The sequence below is a fragment of the Protomyctophum parallelum genome (assembly GCF_964188405.1).
Source record: "Protomyctophum parallelum genome assembly, chromosome: 15".
In the NCBI taxonomy this organism is placed as follows: domain Eukaryota; kingdom Metazoa; phylum Chordata; class Actinopteri; order Myctophiformes; family Myctophidae; genus Protomyctophum; species Protomyctophum parallelum.
The window spans coordinates 39729239-39743142 of NC_139710.1; the positions used below are offsets into that span (position 1 = coordinate 39729239).

Sequence of the window (13904 nt, forward strand, 5' to 3'; positions counted from 1 at the left end):
GTTATGCTTTAGCTATTGAAAATAGCAGATAGCACGCTACGAGCTGCTATTTTTTTTTAATCGAAGAAAATAAATACACATCCAGATCCGCTGCCTCGTCGTCACGCTGCTGGCATGTCCAGCATGTCGTAAATATGCGGTGCTCGCATTGCAAACGGTGGAATGGCTGACTGAAATCGCCTTTTCTGCCTAAAGAATGCCATATAATCATCATATTTGATATGTTCATAAGAAGCTCTGGCGTCCTTGTTTTCCTGTGTCCCATGCCATTGGAGTGTTTCGCATATCTGTGGCGAATAAAAATCGATGTGGTTTTACTGCACAATTTTCCCGTGCAGAGGTCAACTTTCTCACTCTCTTCTCCCTCCCTCCAGCGATGGGTTGGAGTTTGGCCCAGCAGCCCTCCAACCTGACAGTGAGGAGTGGAGAAAACGCTACCCTGGTCTGCAGGCCTCCTCTCAGCAGGCCCACAGCTCGGCTCTCCTGGTTCAGAAACGGACGGCTGCTCACCCCCAAAGATCACCTTACCGTCCAGCCCAGTGGAGACCTCCTCTTCTACAGGTGCGTTTGTGGATGTGTACACTATGGGTGATTGTAAATGGTATGCACAAACCTGTCATTTGTTTTTGTTTTACATTTTTATCCCAAGATTTTGCAACCAATTCTTTCGTCCAGTGTTACTGCATCCTTTACTGTTCTTTTGTGAGGATACCTACCCTAGAGGGCACGGGGAGAACATGCAAACTCCACACAGAAAGGCCCTTTTGCCAACCCCACCCCAACCTGTCATGACATGAAAACAGATTTGAGGTCATTTAACTTGACTAATAATAATAATAATGTTAATTGTTAATATTTTGATCTTGTGATCTGCTATCTCAGAAAATACGGTAAAGTATCATGACACATGCCGAAACAGATGTTGTTGGAGTCTCCGAAACGGTTTGTAGCACAGGGCACCACAAACCAAAACTACAACATGACATCACGCCGTGGTGGTAAGCGGCTCACCCAAACACATTTCTCTTATTTTTATTAAACACCGTTTCGGTGGTCCCCTTATCACCTACAACTGGAGTATGAATTGAATAGGCCTTTGATCCTCCCCTGTGTATCGGTCGGGCTCTATAAAATGTCAAAACAATGCACTATTCAATCATGACAGCTGGGCTAGTTTCATATCCTGGCTACAACCAGCCAGGCATGTGTGTAGGTTGCTAACGTATGAGTCTTATTTGTGATATTGATCTTGTTGTTATGGTGGCCAGAGAGGTGAAGTGGAAATTGACTCATTCTCTCTGAGAAAACGTCATTTCTCTGTCGGCACAATAAACATGATTTTCAGACCTTTTTGTGTCGAGGGCCCCCAAAACGATACGTACTGTATTAGGCCGTGGACCCCCATTTGGAAAGCCATCCGGCTGGCCAGGGGGAGGTAGTTTAGAGACCAGGATTACTGCATTTTCTTTGTGAGGGTAGCTACCCTAGGGGACACGGGGAGAACATGCAAACTCCACACAGAAAGGCCCTTTCGTCAACCCCGCCTCGGGTATGAGCACTGATGACGCGGAGGAGAGAACACGCCCCCAGCACCCACAGCGTCCCCAGCGGGAATCAAACCCAGGACCTTCTAGCTGTGAGGCGACAGCACTACCGACTGTGCCACCGTGCACCCTAATAGTCATTCTTATACACTACGTACTACACTGTATGAGTTTGGGGGACATGAAAATGATTGTGAACCACCGCTGTACATAACAGGGCATGCCAACTTGTGTCTCCCGCTCTCCAGTGTGCAGGAGTCTGACAGTGGAAGCTACTTCTGCAGAGCCTCCAACGGTCACCTCAAGAGATCTGTCACCTCCAGCAAAGCCTTCCTAACTGTGCTGCAGGGTATGGCATTACAAAGCACACTTTACTTCACAAGTCCACCACAGCACCTGTGACCCGTGTTCATTTTGTCGACTTTGTTTTCCCACTGACGAAAACTAAATAAAAACTAAGACATGATGAGTTTGATGACTAAAACAGTAAGACAAAATATATTGACAATTTTGTCAACAAATTAAAAAAACTAGACTATGTTAGGGAGGGACTAGTAAAGAAGAGAGCCAGTAGAAATGAGCATTGCGCCTGTCACAGACATGCAAGTTCAGTCAGGAAACCTCAGTGCAGTTGCTGCCGGACGTTAATTGGACCGCCTCAGCATCACACTCTCATTCTGCTGATTCACTGAGCCAATCACTCCAGGAAGATTTGCACTCCTCCCGCTTACTTGCTCAATGCTTGCTGCTGCTGATTCTGCTGCGCTGCTGTATGCTAAACTTTGCGACTCTGTCTATAGTCCAATGTGTTATATTCCCCATCTTCTCATGTCTCCCTTCTAGCACCCCCGGTCGTTAAGCTGTGGCCCCAGGTGGCGACAGTGCCAATGGGTGCCCCGGTGCTTCTGGAGTGCCAGGTGTGGGGACGCCACCCTCTCTCCATCAGGTGGTTTAAGCAGGGTTCAAAGAAGACGGGGGGCAAAATTGCTGTGGGGTATGTTCATCTAAAATGCACCAATGATCTCAAAACCAATTCATCTATCTGAATTTCCCTCTATATATCAGCGGTTATCACTTATCAGCTACTGGAGTAGTGTGTGGTGATGTTAACCTGCAAAAAACACACTGCCCTCTAGCAATGTTTTGGTAGACGGGGACGTTTTGGGGCTTCCAAAACAAACGGTTAAAACACTAACACCGATGACAGCCAGTATAGCGAGACATTCTTTTTTTGTTATCTAAACTTAGGAAGTAACATACATGGCATTTATTTTTAACAGCATGTGAGTTACACTTTGAATGCACGGATTTGAGTCGAAACTAGGATGCGTTTGTGCTGTGTGTGCTGCAGGAAACTGATTGTTATCTCTCTTGATTTGGAACTGAACCACAGGAAGTGCTGTTATAACAATTTGATATCATGCCCACCTGCTGTTAGTGTGTGACCGCCAGCAGCAACTCTCTCACGCAGGGTGAGAAACGCAACACTCTATATCCCGTCCGCGAGGAGCTACGACGAAGGAACTTATATTTGTGAGGCCTCCAACGCGGCTGGCGAAAACCACAGCGCAGCTACGCTTACTGTCGCTGGTAACGTTTCATGTGAAAATTGTGCAATGTGCAAAGCCATAACTCACTCTTGATCTCATTCTCATAATGACATCACGCTAAAATATTTATATAGGTTGTGTATACTATAGGTTAGAAATAATCCCCTGGCTGGCCTGGGCCGTGGCTCAGCGGTCCAGGCACCTTGGCCCGTAGTCCGAGTCTGGCAGTGTGCCGCTGGTTCGACTCCCGATCCCGATGGCCTTTACTGCATGTCACTCCCCCATTTCCTGTCAGCCTACTGTCTGTCCCGCTATAAAAAAAATAAAGGCGAAAGCCGCAAAAAGAATCATTAAAAAAAAAGAAATAATCCCCTGGCTTTGCTGCATGTCTCTCTGTCACTTACAAACGACTCTGCATGTGCGTGCTATGGGACTTACGTCCCATAGCCTGGAGGGATGCGAGTACTTACTACTGTAAGTAAATGTAGTCCACCACTTTCCACCACTGGCTCATCTATGCACCTGTTCCCTTCCTGTGCCAGTGAGCCCCATCATACTGGCCCATGCGTGGCAGGTGAGGGTCAGGATAGGGGCCTCGGTAATGCTGCCGTGCAGGGCAGTGGGTGTTCCCCCCATCGCATACACCTGGACCAGAGACAGAGGGGAGACACACACCGTCGTCCTTCCCAGCGAGGACAGACACATTGCCGGTGAGAACTCGTTCAAAACACAGAGTCCTCAGAGCCATAGATGAGATGAACCCGTCACAGCCCCGCCCCCTTTCAAGACGACGCCAGGCCCAGGAAATGATTCCCAATGCATTTTTTCCCATAGACAATTCACAAAGTATTTATTTAAAGACCTTTTAAGCGTCGTACGAAGCCAACTCGAGTTGTGACAAATCATAACGACAAACACAATATTTTGGACCAAACAAATAATTACAAAGATGAAAAACAACAAAAAACGTGTTGTGACCTGCCGTTTTTTTTCTTCTTTATCATACTATCATACTATCATCATACTATAATTCTAACAATGTCTGAGTGTCTGTGTGTCAGAAACACCGCCGTAGCTCCTCATTGCCTGCACCAATCGCTCCCACGCTTTTCACACAGGCATTGACCATATGAATATGGAGGGCGTAACGAAGCCCTTTTTTTGATTTGACACATTAATGATTATTAATGAATTTATTAGTGAATTAAAAACGCACCGGGCGCAGTACCCCCCACGGCAAATATCTCACAACGGGTAAGGGCTAGTAATTATAATTAATTTGTTTATTGTCATGATTTGTCACAACTCGAGTTGGCTTTGTCCGCGGCGTAAACATCTTTAAATTAATACTTTTTGAAAAGTCTATGGGGGAAATGAATGGAGAATTATTTTCCGGGTCTCTCGAGGGGGCGGGACTGCGACGCTCTATTGAGACCTAATACCAGATGTTACGGCGTGTTCTAAATCATGCCGGTTTTCTGAAGAATCTGTTATGTTGCTATGCCACTGGTTCTCTAAACTATTTCATATCAAGGACCCCAAAGATTACATGTAATTGGCCGCCCACCCCCATCTGAAAATATGTTGTTCCAAGGAACCCCCCAGAAGTAAAGATATAAGTTAAAAACGTTCGCTGCATACATCTTTTCAAAAATAGCAGATCTACAAGCTCGTAGAGCGGCACACTCAGTGCTGTGATATGAGCTTGTAGATCTTCTATTTTTCAACAGCTAAAGTTTAAAATAATGGTTAAAGTAAAGTGGTTAAAAGCTAAGGCTCCAGGGGTCACCGTCTATATACTGTCTATAAATCTGCTATTCTTATGGGGAAGGTTAAAATTAAATAACTTTAAAAAAATGAAAAGAAGGTGAAAGAAGCACTGGTTTCTTTATTTAGTAACGAACGCTCCACTCAACCGGCCGGTGACAATCGTAACATTACGTTACATAACATTGGGTGTCTCTAAAGATTTCTGTTACCCCTTTCCTGTGACCTGAGTAACCAATACATACAGCAGTGTGTGTGGCAGACAATCAGGACTAGGTCCTCAGTATGACTAGGTCTTCTACATTTCAATGAGCTTTCACTAGTCAGGTTTCACCTGACAAAAGTCATGTATGTTGGTCTCATGAAAATAACGTGGGTCCTGAGTCTGACTTCTGAGCAACGAATCGGCAACCCGCTGGGTTTGAGCGTATTGCTGCGTTCAGACAGGCTGATGCAAAGACACAGTCTACCTTTCATTGTCAATGGAAGCCAGCAACGTGACGCTACGAAGCAAATCTGACGCTGTAGCTTCTGCAAAAGATGCAAAGCTACAAATTGAAGTTGAGCTGGGTTCCAGATGCAGATGCCAGATGCAGATGCCAGATGCAGATACCATCTTTGAATCTTTTGCATCTGCTCTGTGTGAACGTACCATAATTCTATTCTAGAATTGTAGAAGTTTGTAAAAAGGACGTTTATTTGTGAGGTGGATTAATCTGGTTCTCATTATTTGGGCTGCCTGGTAATCTGTTGCGAACTGCGCCCCCTCCCCCGGCAAAACTGAATGAAGTGTTGGACTGAACTGCACAAAGAAATGCACTTTGGATGCACAACAGCACTTTAAAACGGGGCTGGTAACGTTTTGTTTTTAAGGATAGCACCATGCCACTTTATTTATTTATAGGTTGTGCGTGGTGTTACTAACTCTTAACTTTTCCATATGAATTGCACGTCATCATACATACTGTGTCTCTTTTTAAATATTGGTTTATGTTTTGTTTTAGTTTTTAGCTTGTGTTTTTTAAATAGGCTCTATGTTTTATGTTGCACTGCCAATAACTGAGGGGAAACGATATTCCATGTTCTTTTGTATGCAAGTACATAGGAAAATGACAAATAAAGTGATTCTGCTTGTCTTCTCCCACTCTCTCTGTCTTCACACAGATGACGGTGCTCTTCACTTCTCCAGTGCACAGCTGTCTGATGCAGGGAGGTATTACTGCACTGCTGAGAACCCAGCAGGACGGCAGCAGAGGCCAACTGTCCTCACCATCACTGGTACACACACACACTCCCTGTGTAGACCGTATTAGTATGCAAATGAAAATAGTTGCTGCTGTACTTCGGAGAATTCTGGAGCGCACAAAGTTATCATACCGGCACCACAGGCGCCATTAGCTACTATATGTTTCATCTCTTTCAATTGAAACGGGCCCTTCTTTCCAGAGGGCCCCCGACTTAAGGCCTATTCATATTCGTCACAAACCACCACGGCGTGACGTCATGTTGTAGTTTTCGGTGGTCACCTTATCACCTAAAAAATAAAGTATATGATTAGGCCTTTACAAGCGAGAATTTGACTATTCAGGGCAGGGCAGTGTAGTCAGTTACAAACTTACAATCATCAGATTCAGTCTTCTGTTCTTCTGTACACTATACACAATTACACACACACACACACACACACACACACACACACACAAATGCAATTAGCTTGCATCGGCACATTCAAATGGCAGTTGAGTCTGTTTGTTTTTTCCTGCTCAATGTGCTCATGGTTACCTCCTTTATCTTAAGCTGAAGAAGATCCGACTGATACAGCCAAGCAGACAAGACTGAATTTGCCTGCAGTGAGTAAAAACACTGTTGTGCAACTCCTGTATAGCTTGCGTGGTGGCTTCAGCTTGCCATTGTCGTCAGTTGCACCGCATATGCTGTGGGGGGGGGGGGGGGGGGATGATGTCACACGTCAGGTAAAGGTGGCCCAGTTTTTGTTTCGTGACTCATTTTGTGGCTTGTTCCCGCCGGTGCCGTCATGTCTGTTCTGTTCCTCCTCTGAATGGGAAAGCTGCCAATTTATCTATTTCTCCAGACAGATGACAGCGAGAGAGTTTCATCAGAGGCCAGTGCCTCTGGGGTTGGGGAGCGTGTGGAGCCAACCCATTACCCGCATGTGGAGACCACACCTACATATTCTATCCAGTCAAGTAAGTACGTTGAAAGTCAAAGTCACGATGGAATGATAAATGCCGACAATAACGGCGATCTCACCATTTATCTTTTTTACACTGCACCCATGCAACCTTGGAACATATAATGTTGAAATTGAAAATCGTCCCTTTTAATAGTTCCCCCCCTTCATATTTATGACTCTCTTCTATTTCCAGGATTTACATCACATAGAGGTCCTACTGCCAACAAGCCTCTAATACCATCCAGGCACGGCCCACCTGACCTCCAACCACAGTTACCACTAGATCAGACCACAACCATTCCAACCGAACCCATAGTCACACAGATGCAGCCTCCATTGTTGCAGCCTCTTATTATGCCATATCTGGAGGTTCAGTCAAACGGCAGACACAGTCAACAGTTGACTAATGCTCCCTTTTCACGTGCTCAGCCCCCAATAGCATACAGTCAACCTTTACCGATCAGCAGCCAGCTGTCTGTCATACCCACTCAGTATCTACTCTCCCAGAGTAAATTTCAGACAACACAGACATCATCAGGTACACAAATCCAACATGAAATCAATGAGCCATCGACACAGGCTACAACACATGATGACACCCAGACCAGTGGAGTCCCTTTTCAGCGTCTGATATCAGAACCACCCACTGTGTCTTCATTAAATAAGGTCCTGGTCCAAACAACACCAATTTCTCAGTTGTCCACCTCTGGGTCTTCTGAGCAATCGTTCAGCGATTTGCAGAACGCTGCAACCAAACCGAACCCGTATCGTGTAGGTCCACGCATCTCATCTCTCGAGTCCCCTCAAGCACAGCTCGTATTCACAGTGACCCAGTCTTCATCCGCCCGCTCACCGAGTCATCCGCTGCGACCCTTTAGCCCAAGTCTTCCCCTAGCCAAACTTCTGCCACCCTCAACACAGTCACATCAGTCGCCCCATGTGCAAACTCGGCCTGCTCGTGTCAAAGGTCAACCTTCACAGACCCCGTATCGGCAGCCATCTGCGACCCAACCTCAGCTCACGTTTACCACGTCTGCGCTTCCTCCAACCCGGTCGTCTCCGACGCAATATCATCGCACGGAACCCAAGCCCCCGTTACAGACGGTATCCTGGACGCTCCAGAACCAGCCTGGAACTCCTCTGGTTCTGCAGTCGCCCCGCTCAACCACTCATCCTCCCGATTCGACCTCCGGCGCTTCTACCTCCAGCGATGGAAAAAGTACTCAACATTTGTTACTTAAGTAAAAGTATCAATACTACTCCGTTACAAGTAAAAGTATGGTAATCAAAATTGACTTGAGTAAAAGTACTAGAGTATTGGTGTCAAAATGTACTTAAAGTTCCAAAAGTAGAAACTACTCATTATGCAGAATGTCCCATTTCACAAGTTCAAAATGTAAAAAAAGATCGTTTGAAAATAGCAGATCTACAAGCTCACAATGCTTCGCATCATGGCACATTGTGAGCATTGTGGTTAATGTATGTTTTGTAATAATAATCAAAATCTACAAAGTAACTAGTAACTAAGTTTTCAAATAATTGTAGTGGAGTAAAAGTACAATATTTGCCCCTGAGATATAGTGGAGTAGAAGTAAAAGTAACCTCAACATTGTACTTAATTACAGCACTTACTAGAGTAAATGTACTTAGTTTCTTTCCACCACTGTCTACCTCAGACGTGGAGGTTCCCGCCACCCATCGGGCGACCGCAGCGGGTCAGACCCAGCCGAATGTCAGCCAGCGAGCCCCCCCCTCGCAGCAGCACCAATCAGCCAATGACACGGAGCCTCGCCCCTCGCAGCAACACCAATCAGCCAATGACACGGAGCCCACAGAGTGGCTGAAGAGGAACACCTCCCAGTCCCCCAAGACCAGCAATGACCCCAAGTACGTTGAATAAAACAGTCCCCCATGACCAGCAATGACCCCAAGTAAGCTGAATAAAACAGTGGACTAATTATTGAGAGGATCTTTGCAACATGCCATTGTGTCAGTAGAAAAAAGGCCCCATTAACTTTTACTAGTTGGCATCTCAAACAACTCACTAGTTTAGTAAGAATAGAACCTGTTCACTGAGCTATGGTTTGGATACAATATCGAAATACCAGACTAAATATCTGAAACTGTATTTTGTGTGTTACATTGATGACATTGAGAAAATGTCCGTAGTTGGGTGAATATGAAATCTATCTTCCATTTCATCACCTATGCAAGGCCAGCTTCAACTGCAAAATACAAATTATTTTACCTATATATTATGTATGGTTCTGGCCTTTTTGAATCTCTCTCCGAATACATTCCTCCTGATAAATAAAATAAAACTAATATTGTGCCACATTAGTATTATCTGTGTGCGTGCGTGCGTGCGTGCATGGCGGAAAGTCGGTCCAGTCGTTTTCCACCCTGGACATTTTCTACCTTTTAGCGCAGTCGTGATATTGTTGTCAATTGAAAAGCATGATGGTGTTCATCATCCCATCATGTGCCATGCAGAGTCAGAGGGCGGTCTCCGTCGTGGCTGCCGGTTCTGGAGAAACACGACATCCCCATCGTGGTGGGAGTGGGCGTGTCCCTGGCCTTCATCCTCATCACCATGGCCTTCTATTCGTTGGTCCAGAAGAACGAGTCTGCACCCACGAGCCGAGCAGGTCCGTCAATCACTCACTCACTCCCCACTGAGTCATAGTCGTCTATTAGACATCCGTCTAAAAAATAATGGTCTAAAATGTAAGGTTTTTTTAGCGGTCTAAACTTAGTCCAGCCGTTGATTAGCAGTTTTTAAACGTCTATATATAGACTTGTCTAGATGTGGAAACAACAATGTTTCAACGTCTAATCTAAGCCTAGACTGCTAAAAAACTTTCATTTTTAGACGTATATTAGATTAAAATTTTGATAAAAAAATGCTCAGTGGGTCACTCACTCACTCACTCACCACCATGATTCTAACCCTGCACACCTGACACACCCAAACAAGAATAGCACCGTTCTAAAAGCAAGTGGTAGAAATAGTAACCAATTATTTTACTTAAGTAAACGTATCAATAATGCAATGTAGAACTATACTCTGTTCCAAGTAAAAGTCCGGAATTCAAGATGTGCTAAAGCTAAAGTAAAAAGCACAAACTTATTGTCATCAAAATGTGCCAAAAGTAGAAAGTACTCACACTATGCAGAATGTCCCATTTCAAGTTTACAAATGTATACAAATCTTTGTGAAAATAGCAGATCTACAAGATCACAATGTGTCATGTTGCGACGCATTGTTTAGATTGGCTATTTTCAAATCGCCGGAATATTGGCTTGGAAGTGTTTAATGTATGTATTATTGTATAATAATAATCAAAACTACAAAGTAACTAGTAACTAAATAATTGTAGTTGAGTAAAAGTACAATCTTTGCCTCTGCGATGTAGTGGAGTAGAAATAAAAGTATTGGAAATTGGAAATGCTCAAGTAAAGTACAAACACCTCAAAATTTTACTTAAGTACAGTACTTAAGTAAACGTACTAGTTACTTTCCACCACTGTCTAAACGAAATCTTGCATGGATCAGAAACAACATTTATTCATTTAGGTGATCAATTTACAGCACAGAGGAACTGTGGGCTCCCCATGCGGCACGCAGAGCGCCTCGCCATTACTAGAACGTATGACAACAGGTGAGTATTTAAAGCGTTTGATGTTCTACGGGCTACGCCAGGATTTGAATCAAATTTCTACCACTCAAGACTCGAATATAGGAGATTATGTAGCCTGTAATCAAGTTTTTTTTTTTTTTTTTTCGCTGATCCGGTCTAGAGCAAATATAACGCACAGCAGAACCCAAGAGTGCCGTGCACCTCTAAAATATTGTTTATTTTGGTATAATCGTTTTGTTTCTTTCATTTGGTGTAATCTCAAGAACAGATTCCGATCTATGTTGACTCTGTGGCCCAGAGGCAGATTCAAGGAACAGTAGACGGCAGAGAGGGTCACAGCACAGGATGTTGACTCTGTGGCCCAGAGGCAGATTCAAGGAAACAAACAGAAGAGAACGCTATTTTTTTTCTTTGACGATGGGTTCCAAGATTGATTTTGGTATAATAATCGTTTGCTATCCATCTTTTGTTCTAACTCGCGACTAGTGAGACTAAAGTTGTTCATTCGCATTATGTGGGCAACAAAAACAATGCGACGACAGCCGCATCAAAATCGCCAAGTGTTTGGTCTTACCCCCAGGGCCTTTGAGTGTTTGGTCTTACCCCCAGGGCCTTTGAGTGTTTGGTCTTACCCCCAGGGCCTTTGAGTGTTTGGTCTTACCCCCAGGACCTTTGAGTGTTTGGTCTTACCCCCAGGGCCTTTGAGTGTTTGGTCTTACCCCCAGGGCCTTTGAGTGTTTGGTCTTACCCCCAGGACCTTTGAGTGTTTGGTCTTACCCCCAGGGCCTTTGAGTGTTTGGTCTTACCCCCAGGGCCTTTGAGTGTTTGGTCTTACCCCCAGGGCCTTTGAGTGTTTGGTCTTACCCCCAGGGCCTTTGAGTGTTTGGTCTTACCCCCAGGGCCTTTGAGTGTTTGGTCTTACCCCCAGGGCCTTTGAGTGTTTGGTCTTACCCCCAGGACCTTTGAGTGTTTGGTCTTACCCCCAGGGCCTTTGAGTGTTACCCCCAGGGCCTTTGAGTGTTTGGTCTTACCCCCAGGGCCTTTGAGTGTTTGGTCTTACCCCCAGGGCCTTTGAGTGTTTGGTCTTAACCCCAGGACCTTTGAGTGTTTGGTCTTACCCCCAGGGCCTTTGAGGACGATGAGTGCATGGCGGTGATTGAGCAGAGCCCCAACACCTCTGACACGCGGGCCAGGCCGCCCGATCTCAGCCTGGTCACGGTGCAGAGCCCCAACGCGTCGGACACGCAGGCCAGGCCGCCCGCTCTCAGCCTGGTCACCGTGCAGATGGAGCCTGCTGTGGAGGACCTCTTGGAGGAAGATCTCCTCCAGCCGGCTCTGGACGACCAGCTTGTCGCAGTGGAGACCTATCCTGACCCTCTCCTTGACACACAGGTCATAATCAGATCACATACGTACATACATGCATACATTTTTCTGTTGCTCCTCACCTTGTTATTATTGTACAAAAGCATTATTAACTGTTGTACTGTTCCGCATGTTTCTACAACATACTGTCCATGCCTATCAGTATTACCCGTATTGCTTCCAAGATCATCGGACTTCCCACACCCACACTTTCTAAGGCCATCACACGGCTAGCACTTTCTATGTAGCATGACACTGATCATCCGCTGTATTGCTTTTTCAACCACATGCCATCAGGACAAAGATACAGAACCTTGCCATGGAAAAAGGTGAGTTTTAGTAGGAGTTTTGTCCCCTCGGCCATCGCGGCATTAAACAAACTGCCCCGCCGATAGGATGGTTCTGTATACAGTGGGGACCACATGTTTTTGTATTGTCTTGATGTTATGTTTTAAAATAGCGAGGCCTTCTTATATCGATATAAAACGAGTTAGAACGAGTATACTCGTCCAAAGCATCAAGCAGGTTTATTTGCATCAGATGTGTTAATAATATCCTCTTTAACCGTTCCAGATGGACCCCACTCCTCCGGAGGGGGAGGTCGGCTGCAGCCTGTCCCAGCCCAGCAGCATCCAGCTCCAGTGCGTCGAGGACTGGGCCGCTAACGCTAACCGAGGGGACCAAGCCAGTCCAAGCCAGGAGGAGGCCCTGCCACCACCTCCTCCGTCATCGTCCCATTCCCTGCCCTCCTCTGGGGGGTGCCCTTCCTCCCCCTCCCCCCCGCCGCCGCGGCCGGAGGGCCTGCGGTCCTCGCTGACCCTGCGGACCGGCACCGAGTCTCGCGGTGCGGCGCCGATTCACCACAGCCTCAGCGTCTCGCGTGGCAGCCCGCCCCTCCTCCTCTCCCACCACGTCTCCGTGGGGCTCACCACCGTGGCGGTGGACATCCACTTTTACCCGGCCGCGGACGCAGTGGGCGTGTCGAGCAGCACGCATATTAACTCCGTCTCGAGTGCCACTTCGATGACGACGGGGCCCCCGTTCAACTCCTCGTGGGCCAACAGTCAGGAGAATGAGCAGTCCACTCCCAGAATGCATCATAAGTAGGCGGTGTGGCGTGGTGGGGGCAGTGGGCACCCAGTGGTGAAAAGTACTGTAAGTACATTTTTACTGTAGAATTTTGAGGGATTCTTTTCAATTACTTCTACTCCATTACATCTGCAGAGGCAGATGTTGTACTTTTTACTCCACTGCAATTATTTGAAAACTTTGGTTTAGTTACTTTGTAAAACATACATTAGCCACTTCAGACCTACCGTATATATATATATATACATATACATACTTTTTCAAAGGATTTTATACATTTGGGAATGGGACATAATTAGTACTAGTATTAGTAAAGTATTACTAGTATTTAAGTATATTTTTTCAGCAATACTTTTGTATTTTTACTCAAGTAAATTTTTTAATACATGGTACATTGATCTGTAACAGAGTATTTCTACATTGAGGTATTGCTACTTTTACTTAAGTAAGTAAAACATTTGAGTACTTTTACCACCACTGCCTCCCGGGAAAGTCCTTGAATGTGTGGAACGTCCTGTCCTCATCACTGAATGTTTTTCCAATTTAGTTTTTCATGGCCTGTTCCAAGCCTTGCTAAGGAAAATAACTACTATAGCAGGTGAGTTTGTAATCTCAGAAATCATCTTAAGCAAAAAAACAGTACAAAAGCTCAGAATATAATGCACATTAAGGATAATACTGTCTATGCCTGTGCGCTCGTGTTGATGTATGCTTTGTAGCTCTAGTGATACGTTTTGCTCATTATTTATGTTGC

General features: G+C 45.4%; 1 protein-coding gene across 1 annotated transcript; it reads left to right on the forward strand.

The window, feature by feature from the left end:
• Window positions 1-376: 376 nt before the first annotated feature.
• LOC310871852 (uncharacterized protein) lies at window positions 377-13663 on the forward strand (the record flags this gene model as incomplete). Its single annotated transcript, XM_083783491.1, has 15 exons — window positions 377-561; window positions 1793-1893; window positions 2388-2538; window positions 3055-3134; window positions 3637-3804; window positions 6026-6139; window positions 6659-6711; window positions 6954-7068; window positions 7249-7300; window positions 8023-8198; window positions 8732-8942; window positions 9549-9703; window positions 10633-10717; window positions 11821-12088; window positions 12635-13663. 15 exons carry the CDS (start codon window positions 377-379, stop codon window positions 13166-13168), a joined length of 2448 nt encoding a protein of 815 aa, XP_083639617.1. The 3' UTR covers window positions 13169-13663.
• Window positions 13664-13904: the final 241 nt, after the last annotated feature.